The 14,731-nt window shown below is 39.0% G+C and overlaps 1 protein-coding gene across 1 annotated transcript; it reads left to right on the top strand.

The window, feature by feature from the left end:
• Positions 1-250: 250 nt before the first annotated feature.
• On the top strand, positions 251-13,251 carry LOC117417819 (bMERB domain-containing protein 1-like). The gene is made up of 6 exons (XM_034030163.3): positions 251-579; positions 6,775-6,898; positions 8,814-8,887; positions 10,478-10,592; positions 10,891-10,973; positions 11,279-13,251. The coding sequence occupies exons 1-6, from the start codon at positions 480-482 to the stop codon at positions 11,392-11,394; spliced, it is 612 nt and encodes a 203-aa protein (XP_033886054.1). The 5' UTR covers positions 251-479; the 3' UTR covers positions 11,395-13,251.
• Positions 13,252-14,731: the final 1,480 nt, after the last annotated feature.

Here is a 14,731-nt window from a genome sequence, read left to right on the forward strand (position 1 = left end):
GTGATATGGAGTATATGTTTTGCAGAAACGTATTAAGCAAAACACATTTCCAGTGTGAAAACTTGATTTAATTGGGCATTGTTATGAATTCATCATTCGTTCCTTTGTATTTATTTTAGTGAGTCGGCTTGCTAGGCTCCAGGACCACTGTTCACGGAGATGCCTTTTTTCCCTTCACTTCCTAAAACACTCGCAGCTGACGCCTGGTACCCAGCCCTCTTGCCTGTTGGCCTCAGTGCGCATGCTCACTGCATCCTTTGATGGTGAAGAGTGCAGCGACGCCAACACAGCCCTCCTATAAAATCCCAGGTGGTCTGGAAACAGCAAGATGCTGAGAGTATCTCGGGTCGGTGCAGCAGGGAAATGGGAGGAACGTAATTGAGTCAGAAAAGTACAAAGACATACAAGCACCAATAATAAAGTAAACCGAAAAATAGTAGTAACAGGAAATAATTACTTTGCAAAGTGAAATCGGACCAATGCAACCAGCCATGGAGTTAAAAAAATCGATTTCCGAGACGGAGCGAGCGCTTAAGAGCTACGGAGCGGTGCTGGAGACGGAGTGGAAATCGAACAAAGGCGAGTGTGTGTGTGTTTTTTTTTTGTTTTTTTTTTAATTCTTTTGTTGGAGCTGTTGGGAGACGTGCAAGCCCAAGGTAGCCTTGTAGTCAGCAATGCACTGGTCTTTAGCAGCGTGGTAGATCGCAAGACAATGCGTTGCTATAAACGAGGTCAGAAAGCATTGTGCTTTGTAATGCATTTGCTCTGCGTGCAATTGTAATTCATTATCTGTTATGCCTCTTCTTATCTAGATAGAGAATAGAAAGGAAATGATATGCTTGCACGTGGTGTGATGATGTTTTGGGCATACAGTTTCCTCATAGTTACATTTTGGTTATGGTTACTTTTTATATGAAGCTCATTAAATTGTTCTCTTTTCTTGATAAGGCTTCCTCAAATTTCACATATTTCTTCTCTATGCAAAGTCTCCGATTGGTTTCACAATACAATACTTTCCTTTTTTTACTGGCTCTGGCTATTTGTAGGGTGGCAGGTTTGAATCAATACCCTTTTTCTGTCTGTCAAAAGACCTCCTCTGTCTATTATTGACAGGTCATGGAAATGGGACCTTCTCATTGGCCACTGCACTTGCATTTCCCACTTTTCTTACAACACATTTTACACAGTATTCAACAGGAATGAACACATACATTCATAACTGAACACGACGAGACAGAGAGGGAGAGCGGAGAAGCGCTCAAGGATGAATTCCATTCAGCTGAGTATGAAGAAATGCTTGGCACTATTTATAGCAAAACTTAAAAAATGTTCAATCCCATTGTGTAGAAAAAAGCCTGCAAGGCTTGGTGTAATTTAACAAGGCTAGTAATTGGACTGAGCATCCAACACTGTTAGGCAGACATTCTCCCTTTGCACTCTCTGATATAAGCTAAGGGTCGTTACATGGATGTCACTGGGTGAGAATGCCTGAATGCTGCTGGGGAAGACAGAACCAAAGTAAAAGGCAGAATGCAATATACTATAACTCAGCTTAAGGCAAAACATTGCAGATTTTTTGTGCAGTAACCTCCATTAACCACCAGTTTAAGAGTACAGTTTAAATATAGATGATACTTATTATATGAGACATACTGCCAAGGGAGAAAAAAAACATTGCAACACGAATTCAAGGAAGCTTTTCACACCTGCATAATATGCACTTCACAAAATCAACTTAACGCCACCACCAGAATGGCTAGGAGCAGCAAGAACAACTGCAGCTGATTGCTCTGATGGAAAATCAATCTGGCATTTGCTGTGCTTTTTAATATAAAAAGAAACTGACTTGACCAGTTCACAGGTGTGCTGTAGAGCTTTGAAACTTGCTGGAACAGCAGTAGCTAATGTGGAAGAGGATGGCGTGGTTGGCATGTTGTTGAGTGGGTCAGTAGATGAGATGTAAGTGAAGTGTATTAATAAACGCAGTGGGGTTTACTTAAGAAAGCACTGCAGTGCTCTGTACACCGCGCTAACAGACCTCCAGAGTGCACACAGCCTTACAGCATCGGAAATTAAATATTCATTAAGTGTGCCTGTTTGGCCATTAAGGGCAAAATGCTTGGAAAAAAGCAGTTTGATTGAATAAGCGTGGTTTTAAATGGAGAGAGATTTGATAGTTATGTAAATAGAAAACCCAGCGTAAAATAAATAGAAGTATGGGATCCCTTAGAGGCTCAGTTCATTCGTTTTTACTGCTTAATTAACTGTTTCCTTTAATTCAATACATTTGTGTAGGGAATCCCACTGAGAGAGCCTTTCTGAAAGGGACCAGTTCTCAAACTGCTGTTGTTAAATTGTCTTCCTGGAAAACATATTACAGTGAAATTTAGATTTAGAAAGACTGCCTCCTGTGCCTCATCTCTAACCACTAAAGCTTCTGTCTGGTTATATTTTGGTACAGTAACAGTATAAAACGTGTCCTGTACATTATATATTTGAAATGTACAGCTCTAATGGGAGATTGGAGATGGATGGGATTATTAAAAATGGCGTTTCATACTTTAGCAGTTAAATAAAAAAGCTTGCAATGCCATGTTGGAATACTGCTTGTTTTATGGCTCCTCAGTTCAACAAACCTCAGTAAAGATTAAACTGTGAATTATCTTCATAATTATGCAGAATATGTGTTTTTTATGTTTCTATAATGAGGTGGGTTTGCTGGGGAATTAGTCCACACAGCGATTAATCCTGCCAGATATTTTTATACTGGTGAGCTTTTGGCCACTGAATTATTCTGCTCCATTTATCAGGAGAAGATAGCAAGTCCCCATTTTCCCTGAGCTACAGTACCATGTGTCATTTAAAGTCTGCTTTGTTGTAACTGAGGGAGAGGGCTGAGTGAGAGCTGGGCTGTGAGTGGGGATATGGTAAGACTGATAAAATACTTCTGGGATTTGTGCCAAGCACAGATAAGGCAGAGGCTAATTCCCGTCTTTCCCCACACAGATTACTGTATGGGTAGTGAATGGCATGTCCTATAAAAAAACATAAATAAACTGGCTAGTTAGACTGTCAAAGCAGTCATGCTCCATCGGGATCTGGGAATTCCATGACCTCATTCCTGGGAACTCAAGAGCTGCCAAGTTCAGGGCTGATACTGACACCAAACTGGAGATCACAGACACAATAAAGTGAAAACAGAGCACTTAGCTAGAACTCATAATAGAGAGGATCTGAGGGCCAGCCAGTTCGATACTGTATAGAGAACTCAGCACTGGGGATCGGGGGAGTCATCCTAGTTAATGTAGAGAACTCAGTACGGGGGATCTGAAAGACAGCAAATTCAACAGGGTGTAGATAACGGCACTGGGAAGCTTAGAGAAAGCACTTCACTACAGTAAAGAACTCAAGGGGGTTTGAGAGGTAAAACCGCACAGCAGAAAGAGCTGCTTGGGGGATTTGAGGCAGCTACTTCAATGTAATATCAATAACTTTATACTGGGGATCTAAGAGCCAGAAAATTCTGTAAAAATTCAAAGAGATAAAATGCAGAAGCTTCTGATTTATAAGCTGTGTAAGATGAAATATAGGCTACAATTAAGTTATGAAATGAAATACTGTATTTAACAGTAGCAGCAATTATATCTGTTTTTGCATTATTACTGATTATGTAAATAAAGTGGTCCGTGTGGGATTGCTTGGAGGTCTAGGTTTCATTTCAGGGTGAATGAAAGTTACTGAATTCAGACCTTCGAAATGCAGCTTGTCTTCAAGGCGTCAGACAGGGGTCTGAGTTGTTTGCTGAAATATTTATGAAGCTCCAGCTGCAAGATTCTCCTTACACTGTAGTGAAGATAGATTGTGAGGTTAGAGCCAGCGTAGCTACAGATCTGTTGTAAATATAGGATGTCAGTCCTGCTATTTCCTTTAAATTGCTGCAAATGTTTTTAGTATAACGCAAATGTAAAAAAAAAAGTGTGTTTTGTGACTCACAACAAAGATTTAGATTCATAAGTAAAACAATTAGCTGTGTATTAATGAGAAATGACATTTCATTGTGTGAGTTGTATGAAGATACAGCAATGTAATATTTTACAAAAACAAAACAATCTATAGGGATCAAACATGATTTACTGTTCCATCGCGACTCATTAAAGTAGATACATTTTTTTAATACTTTTTAATTACTGTTATATTGTATTTTCACAGTACTGGTGCATGTAAACATTTATTTATGTTAGAAGATGCAGTGCCTGGGACATAGTTGCTGCATTTCAACAGTAGGAAAGGTTTGACGTGTATTAAACTGATCTATGTAATGTACATTATATATTTGAAATGTACACGGAAGTACTTTGATACATAAAACAAGTATCAGCACATCTAAATGTATTCAAATACAGGGCACTGTTGTTATTGACATTTCCATTTGTTAAGTTTAATTACTCACCTACAAAAGCTTCCATCCGATTATATTCTTGTTCAGTACAATACAATACAATTCACATTTCCTAATTTCTATCCATGTTCCTATTCTCTCATCTCTAATGGCAGGGCCACGCTGCCTCTCAGTCCCACACCGTTGGAGCAGATTACCAGCACTTGATGGATTGTCTAATCATTTATGTCCCTCAGTTGCCACACAGGATTTTAATTTGCCTGTAAATGTTTTTGTAAACCAACAGAATTACAGAGTATAAATTAGGCAACCCTCAGGACATTTTAATAGCTCTGGGAGAGGATATGAAAAGGAAGCATGGTTTACGGAAGCCAGAACTGGGCAAAATTAAGATGTCTTTAACAGCATTTGCATTAATGACATTTGATTCTCTTCCATAGGGGTGCAGGTAAAACTAAGATTTGAACTGCTTTGTCAGGGAGAAGACAGGTAAAGTAATGTAGATTAAAGTGTGTTGATCTGACAAAACACATTAGAGGATAAGTAGTAGTAGCAGGCATGTGAAATACTGCCTATGGCAGCATTGGGGTATTTTTACTTTACTGCTTTACAAGGGGTCCTGGTATAGCCACACAAACAGCCGCAAGCAAACACAGAAGTGAAAACATGATCGTTTGTGTTTAAAGTCCAGGTGCTTGGATTATTCATACTACTGAAATAATCTTTCCAATCAGTGTATAGGAGGTACTTGGTATTAGAGGGAACCAGATGTTTACAGTTGGAACAAAAACCAGGAGGGACACCGGCCCTCCAGGACCAGGATTGGAGACCCCTGTAATAGGCTACTTACGTAGCACACAGTGCCACCATGTGCTGAAACGTTGTAATTGCAGCAGAGATCCTAAGAGCACATTTTATAATAATAATAATAATAATAATAATAATAATAATATAGTAAGCAAGATTCTAAAAGCTCACAGTTAATTCTGTTCTCTGTCACCTTGGCAAGTTCTGGAACAGTTAACGTTTTTATTTAGTCTGCTTTTTTCTTTTGTTTTTTTGTTGCCAGTAGTTTTAATTCAGGTCTCGTACACAGTGCAGAGTGGATATCCCTCGGGAATAAACAAACTCAAGAACCTGGTTAGCTTGTCTGCCTGTGTCAATACAGGCAGTCTTTGTTGTTCGGACTGGAGCTGCCACTCGTGTGTCTATATTAAAACGTGCACTGCAGTGTTCAGCTCTAGTTACTAGGCTGTAATTCTATTGGAGAGATAATTAGTCAGTCTCTGGCTTCTGCAGGGTTAGCATTGTGTGTGAAGCCTCATTGCAGCGCTCAGAGCTGTCACACAGGCAAGCACCCCACCAGCATTCAGCCGGTAACACTGCTGCTACTGCCGACAGGCTCACTGGCTACTGAGTTTCCCTGTCCAGGAGCTGCATGTGCAAAACCGTGTTTGAAGGTCATGAATTACTCTCTCTTCTGCCCAAAGCTACTTGGGTTTCAGCTAAACTGAGAAGGAAGCGGGATGGCATTCATCAATTGTAATGGCTTTACATGTTAGAAACACCATCGTATTATTTTAGATAACCGAGAGTTGCCTACCCTGTGTAGCAGTTCAATAAGACTCTTCACAAGTGACAACATGTTCAAAATGTCTGCATTATCTGTCCACAACTCCAGTAATGTGAACTATGTAAGAAAACCATTTGAAATGGTTTAGAGCTTAGAGTTTATATGCTCAGCTGTTATCCAATTATTTAAATATTGGTAAAATATGTATGTAAAATATAGGTGCTATACCCCTACAGTACATTCTGATAAAGTAAAGTGCATGGAAGGCTAAACTATGGAATATTGACACTAATTAATTATATTGCAGCATAACAAATAACATGACTGTGGGGCACTGCAGTGTTAAAAGACAACCCATGTATTAGAAACATTAATGTGAACATGCAAAAGTACACAAATGCAGAAGCAGAGCTATGTACTTTGATTAGGGTACTCAGTCACAGTTTGGTTTGATAAATGAATCTACAGATGCCAGTGCTGACATTTGGCATTGCCACAACATTACAAATTAACATAACATTGCCATTGCAGCTGTAGACATCACATAGTACGTCCAGATTACTAATCAGATATTGACTGCATCCGTACTTTATGCTGTTTTTAAATCAGTAGTTTGGAACACTGAGATGGTGCTGCTGTTATAACTGAAGATATGTTATAGGCATGGTATAACAACAAATGGAATGGAATGATATCCCCAAAATAAATCTCATGAAATTAGTGCATGTTAAAGGGATTTCAGCAGCAATACGGTCGGTTACCCAGCAGAAGACTGAATCCCTTCTTCTCCTGTCCCCTGCAGACCAGCAGGACGTGGTGTCGATGGCAGAGACCTCCTTGTCTCCGGGTGAGATGGAGGTTGAGATGATGCGAATCCAGCGTCTCCGAGAGGTCCTGGTGCGCAGGGAGTCCGAGCTACGATTCATGTCAGTAATGCTGCCCTCCTTATTCATGTGACTATTATATAGCATTAGTTATAATGTGGACAAACACCAAAATCTCATCAATTTCATGCAACCTTATATTCAATATTGGACGCTAAGCCCCCTATGGTATTAGCCTATGTATACACTTTAGGAAACACCTTAGAATCACATGCACATGGTTAAACACATTGAATGTAAAACAGTTCTGTTAAATTGAAGTCAGGTTTCATTGTGCTTCGATTCCTTTTATTCGACTATGAACATCATGAAATGTGTCCACCCCAATGCAGACCCACTGACTATTGCATTCAGGTGTAGCTTTTATTTTCCAGTGAATATTTATTTACTTAAAAACAAGGATTCACATATGTTGGTTTATTGATGAGGGCTTACTTGAACTTTCCATCTGAGACCTCCCAGCCTGGTTTAATGCTTGTGTCTTCCTGGAGGACTCCAAAACAAGGGGAGTTTAGTGACTTCAGTCTATAGCTTAGCTTAGAAATTAGCTCCAAATCACAGATGATCATCAGTAGCATCAGAGACAATTGAACATACAGCATGATAGTTTGGATCAATCACAAGAACTGCTGCTTGGAGTGACGTTTCTATGAATACTGGCTAGTACTGTACATTAATAACACATTACTCTGCTATACCCTCTCGGTTCAATGTTGCTTCAAACCGTGTTGAAACTAGGCAATTCTAGAAGCATCTCAACAGTCTAGAAATCATTCCATAAGTGTCTAGGCAGTATTGCAAAAAAAGGTCAGAGTGAGTCAGTAATCAATTCTGTCTGCAGGGAATCCTATCCATCTCTATAAACAACACAGCCAGGGAAGACCCTTATAAAAAGCTTATGCGTGAGGCAGCAATTACAGAGCTGAAGGCCTCTCAGTCCTCAAAGAGGAAAGCAATCAACCACCCAGCCATGGCTCCACCAAAAAAATATAGAATAGCTGTGTACTACTGTGTAAAATCAAAAACTACAGAAACAAGATAGTTAATCTGTCTATGTATTGCTGGCTGTCTGTTGTACTGTATTATAGGTTTACACTGCAAATTGAAAATGATGTGATCGCAGTTAAACTGCAGTCTTAACTACACTGCAGTCCTTTTTTTTTTTACAAATTATCCAATTCAGTTGAACAGCAATCATTTCTCTTAGGAGATGGTCACCTGTCATCGCCTCTGTTAAATTATTTGTGGCTCCTAACATAACCCCTGGGTTAGCAAATTTCAGGGCATTGATCATGTTTTCAGCTTGTTGTCCCAAACCTAATTGTGTGGCACTGGGATTAAGAGCAGGCCACCTAATAATTTACTTAAAGATTAAAGATGAGTGTCTGTATCTGCTGTATATCTATGATATGCTGTTTGGTGGTTTAAGTTGTTATTGCACGATTAGGGATATCCAGCACTGCTGTGTGCTCATCTCCTCTCTCAGGAGAGCTGTAATCACATGCTGGATTTGTTCTTCTCAATCACAGTTGTTGACATCAGGAAGTGCACAGAAAGGGAGTCATTGGCCCCCTTATTTATCACCTTGTAATTTAATTTGGAGCTCAGTGACAAGGAGATTGAGGGATACAGAGTTGTGTTATTACCAGGGTTAGAGAGTGATCCAGGGAATAGTGCGAGTACTGCACTGTTATAAATCAACTCACATACAACGTATGTGCGTGCATATGGACTATGTAATACTGTATAATGAACTGTAGACCACTGATTTTATAGTTGAAACCTATTGCACCAGAGTTAGAGAAATTACTTATTGTAGATTATAATTACAACACCAAATTCCAGTTCTGAAACCATAGCTATGCACGTTGTCCAGCCATGACTTACCTAAGATTTCTAGTTATATCTGAATGTAAAGTAGATCTCTACTAACCTGGTTCTCCTGTGCCTGGTTTAGGATGGACGATATCCACTTATGTAAAGACATCATGAATCTGAAACAAGAACTTCGGAAGATTGTGGCAGTTCCAGGTTATTAATATATATATTTTTTATTAAACTTTTATTAAAAAGAAGTGCTGACTGATCTTTTCTTCACCGTCCACCGTCTTGTGTAAAATGAAGTACTCAAAGAACAGATGTATTCAAAACAGGGCAGGGCCTGTATATTTATTAGTTTATAAAATAAACAAACCAAAACCTTGGAACCCTTAACTAAACTTTATCAAGTCAAAAAACCGGACGACTACACCGTTTACCAGATCAACAAAACACATAAATAATCCATCCATCCATCCATCCATCCATCCATCCATCCATCCATCCATCCATCCATCCATCCATCCATCCATCCATCCATCCAGGTCTTAGCCTTCATACAGACCGAACATTTTGACCTGCTTATATACCTGCCTGCTAATTACAGGCAGGTGCACTTCATCGAATTAGAGCCAGGTGATTCTGATCCTGGCTCAAATAAAATAATTACATTGTAAAGCAGCCACAAAACAACTTCCCCAGTGTGCAGGGCCTCTGCCCTGTCACAATAAATAAATGAAGGAAAAATATCCAACCAGTGGTTCTGCTTTCACGGTAGTAAATAAAAAAAAAATAAAAAAAAAATAAAACATTGTTGGGGTACTGCAGTACAAGTGAGATGGCTTACTCCAAGTGGGGTAAAATGGGCAAAACACCCCACAAACCATATACTGTGCTCATGTAAAATTAACAAACACATGGCACTGACTAGATTGAAACACGACAGCATAGCATGTTCTATAATAATAGAACAAGAGTGATAACCATCGCTCCCTAGCTCACGATTCAAACACATTCTTATGAATGGAAAATTGCAAACTACCAAAGAAGGAAGTTTGCTGAACACAGCAAATCACATCAGTGTGTGATCACAAATGGTTCTAGATCTATTAACAGTCAGAAGTTGGGTGTATGGGAATCTGAAACCCTGTCTGTTTCCCACCATTATGAAGCCATAAATCGATCCATCAAGAAATTCCTAGCAGCAAACATCCAAACAAAAACGTACAAAAAAACATGCAGCTGCCACACAAAACTATCTTCTGTATAGACCTGAATGCTGCAAATCCAAGATCTATACACATCACACTTCAGTGCAAATAAATAAGCATTGCACTCCCGTTTCCGTTTTCAGGAGAGACCTCTGACCTGCTCCTGTGTGTGCAATGTGTGACAGAGACAGAGACAGAGCCTGTATCCCTGCAAAGTAAATCTTTTTTGTAAAGTAAGGACAGGGTTTTTTTTTTCATATTGAGCTTAAAAGTCTTCATTGTTATAAAATAATGTCCCCTACCAATCCATTGGGAGCATCTTTGGAAACGTGCATTCTCAAAAGGGGTTATTTTATATAGATATCTTCAAAACAGAAATGTGAGTTTTATTGGATTTTACCAGCACCACGATAGAACTTATTGACATTTGAAATGAAATAGGGGTCTAGGCTTGTTAGAAATAAGCAGCTTTAATTTCTGCAGATGCGATAAGCCAGGTTTGATACGCTTCCCAGTGGAGTCGCAAGTCAGATTTTTTGAAATTCCAGTGTCTATTGATCAGCAACCCTCCTACCCACTCAATCCCTTTCAGAGAAAGAGAAAACCAAGAAGCACAAGCAGAGGGAGGAGGAATTGATCCTGAAAATCCATAAACTAGTTCAGAAACGAGATTTCCTGGTGGACGACGCAGAGGTGGAGAGATTAAGGTAAAGGCCTGTGGTCAGACAGATTTCTATGTGGGGTTTTATTTACTGTGCTGCAGAGTTTAAGAGACAGGCAGTGACATCACTGCTGGATAGCTGAGATAGAGACATTAGACTATTGTATGAAGGTGCTCTCTTTTTTTTGTGTGAAGCGCTTTGGGGTCCTTGTGATGAAAGGCGCTATAGAAATGTGAATGTATTGTTTTGTATTTTATTGTATTGAAAGTGTTAAAGTGCATGTATATTGCGATGTATTAAATGACATGCAATCTGACATACGCTACCCTGACTCTGCATGCAGGGAGCAGGAAGAAGATAAAGAGATGGCCGACTTCCTTCATCTCAAACTGATGCCACTGGAGAAAATGACCAAAGTGACTGAGAGTGAGTGCTTCAGATTATACACAATACATTTTCAAACGGGATTGAGTATCCAAACTCAGACCTTCCCGCGTCTGTTGTCATGGCACTGTCCACACTAGAATTTTTTCAAACCATTAAGCTTCCTTTCTGTATCAACGATTAAACAACATAACCTTTGTAATTTGAGAACATTTTAAACAATGCATTCCACAAACTCCAATATGCTTATTTCAATCATTCTTTAAAATTCCCTTACCAGGGGGTACTGAGATGTCAATACAATGCAATATTAAATCTTCAACACTCTTTTCCTCCCAACCTGACAGGTTCCCCTAAAAAGAAGGTGACCCCCGAGCGTCCGCCCAACAAGCCCTCCATCGCTAAGTCAGGGGCAGCTATAATCAAGGACTGCTGTGGAGCCACACAGTGCGCCATCATGTAACCATGACGATTCTGAGGCCCGCCCTGCTGTCTGGAGCCTGCTTTTGCAGAGAAAGAGAGACAGAGAATTAAAAAAGAAAGAGATGAGATTAAAAGAGAGAAAGGGAATAGATATGTTTAGCCCCAACCTCACGTTCATATGAGAGAGATTTGTTTTCTTAAGGTGACCCCAGGTTTTTTGCCCCAGAGAACACTCAAAATAATAAGTTCAAGTAAAGTCTGAAGTACTGCATGCAGTCACTGAATGTGGAGTTAGGAAAGGAATCAGTTCTAATACTTCTGTGACTTAAGAATAAAACATCTGAAATTAAACAAGCAAGGTTGTTGTTAATATAGTAAAAAAATGAACATACAAATTAACAAACTTAAAAAAGCAGTATGGAATGATGAAGCCTTTGTTGTCAAGGAGCAAGGGAAGAGAAATAGAATGTCAATGCCTTTGTGAATATTCCAAAAAAAAACAAAAACGTTTTGTTGACAAATGCAAGCCCAAGACTGAGTGAGCACAAATGTCTGTCTTCTGTTTCATCTCTGGAACACGAGTCCTCTATCATGTGGAAATGAGGTTAAACATGGAAAGCCGTGAACACTTAATTGTGGGCACAATTTGCACCTAGTCAAATTTAGTTTATATTTACAAACAGATATTTATTGAAGTATTAGTATTAGATGTTAGGTTATCTATTTTGATGACATGTATACAGGAAATCTCCTGTGGGGCATGCATGCTTGTTTTTAACATTAAAATAAAAAAACTTTAGAAAAGCCACCATATAGTCAGGACGTTGAAGCCGACAGCCTAACTCTTCAACAACTAACCTGGGATCTTTAACATGCAAGAAGGTGGTCTTTGGGTTATGTGTCATTTGAAGTAACGTGTAGCCTCGAAGATCATGTAATTTAATTATTTTGAAATAGTGATTTTATAATCCTTATATTGGCAAAGCATGGTCTTACGTACGTAACAACCACACAGAACACAAAGAAAATACAGGATTCGGTGGTACCACAGGTGCAACTTTCGAATCAAATTAATGCCAGTGCAAAACTAGTCTACATTATATATATATTTTTAAATAACCTATTATTTAGACACTACATTGTGTCCTGGTCGTGTTAACAGACTGGATGGCACCTCTGGTGCGTTACAATTTCCAGTACCGATCTGAGTGCAAAAATAGACCCATCACGCAGTCCTTTTAGTCATGTATACAAAACTTATTTGTGACAAGATTAATTTTTGCCGAATGGTCCATCAGTCTGTTCCTGCAAACAATGAGCAAATTGTCATGGCACTGTCCACACTAGAATTTGTTCAAACCATTAAGCTTCCTTTCTGTATCAGCGATTAAACAACATAACCTTTGTAATTTGAGAACATTTTAAACAATGCATTCCACCATTATTATTTAATAATGGAAACAGTTTGTAGACATGTTTAGAAATAGATTGTGCCCAAACTGTAACTGTCTAGGGATCAGATAGCTCTGTGTTGTTGGAGTCTTCCTTGATATACTCGACCAATTCCCTAGAATCTACTTTTGGTGCTTGACGTCTCTACAAACCTCGACAGCACACTCCAAAACACTAAGGTTAAAACTGCAGAGGACAACCAGTTTAACCTCCATCATCTACCATTTTTTTTTCCCCTTCTGTTACAAACCTGACTCCAGCTGGACACAAGAAACAGGTCTGTGATGGCTGCAATAAAATGTGCCCAGGAGCAGCAAGATCTCAGTCTGGAGGCAGGGATCCTTCGGTTGTCCCCTTTCTGTTACCTGTATATGCAGACCCAGAACTGATTTGTTACAAAAAAAACCACAATAATTAAAAAACAAAAAATTATTTCTAACAAAAATTGGAGAAATTACTCACTTCTATGGTTATTATTCTGCACAGCTTCACCAGTATTTTTCTTTTTTTTTTTCTTTTAAGTTTTATTCCTCTTGCACTGGCCGAAATGTTCAGTAAGTAGTACGGTACAAAAGTAAGAAAGACAATTAGTTAAAATCATCAGTACATTACGTTTAGCAATGGATAATATACAATTAATCTTTCAGCTTTCTTTCGAACATGTCAATTATAACTAAAACCAAGTATTCATCAATCATCTATATTTGTCTTTCTATAACAGCAATGTTCTTAAATCAATAAGCAAATAACATATTACGAAATCGTAATTAATTATTTAGCATTCCGTATTTAATTATATATCCCTTCATTAGAATCCACAGCACCTAAATTTAACACCCCTTGCATTTGTTCTTATTCATTCTATATTTATTCCAGCACCAATTACTCAATCAACTAGATCGCTTCAATTATTTTCACTGTCAGGTTGTTAAATTGTTCCATCAAATATGACACTTGCCCCTGGTTTATATAGTACAGCGACTTATGGCCACACTGTTATACTTTATAACTCAATCTTTTTTGCAATTATACATTTATCACATTCCCACAAATATCGTCAAATCTCTTAGTCAAACTGAGAATACTCAATTTTTGTCTTGTGGAGTCGAAGCAGGGTATGATTAGGTTGGCATCTGTGATCCCAGTTCCGTCAGGAAGGCCAACTTGCATTAGAGTTTGTCTGTATTCCTGGTCAGACAAACTCAGTCTCGCTCAGTGTCTGGTGGGAATCTCTTGCTGTATATTTGACTGGTGCTAGCAGGCCAAATCAGTTCATTAATTTATTGGTTCAACCTTCGATGGCGATCCAGTTGGTCAAATTTCTCTACATCCTTTTGTATTATTTAGGTTTCTCACAATTTTAACCACATCCTGGGGTGTTACTGTTGAATATTTTGGGAGCTCTTGGCTAGGCTGTTAGTGATCTCTCCCCTCTTCTGACTTTATCTGCTAGATGTAGAAAGCATGCTCCTTTTTCTCCGACTGACTTTACAAACTCACTGAAACAAAGACAGCTTCTCCCTTATTGTCATGCAACATTCGACCTTGACAACCAGGTGCAGTCAGGCGCAACTTATTTATTTCAGGGTCCTCCAAAGCTAAAGAATTCGGGAGAGACTAATGTCTCCCAATACTTATTGGTGTTACTATGATGACCAGACCATTTCATTCATTAATCAGCAAGTCACTATGGCGACCGGGGCCCCATTCCTTTCCAAACTATAAATGTTACAAATTTGTCAACTCCCTTGTACATTTCCAGGAGCTCCACAATTATACCAAAGTTTAACCTTTTAACTACTCTTATGGTCCTACAAACCACTGAAACTTACGGAGTTGCCCTGACACTATTTCAGCACCGTCATTAGCATGTAGGCTCCTCTCTCAGAGACCGTCAATTAAATAAAACCACAACACTGGCAAAA

This window comes from Acipenser ruthenus, chromosome 13 (assembly GCF_902713425.1).
Source record: "Acipenser ruthenus chromosome 13, fAciRut3.2 maternal haplotype, whole genome shotgun sequence".
NCBI lineage: Eukaryota > Metazoa > Chordata > Actinopteri > Acipenseriformes > Acipenseridae > Acipenser > Acipenser ruthenus.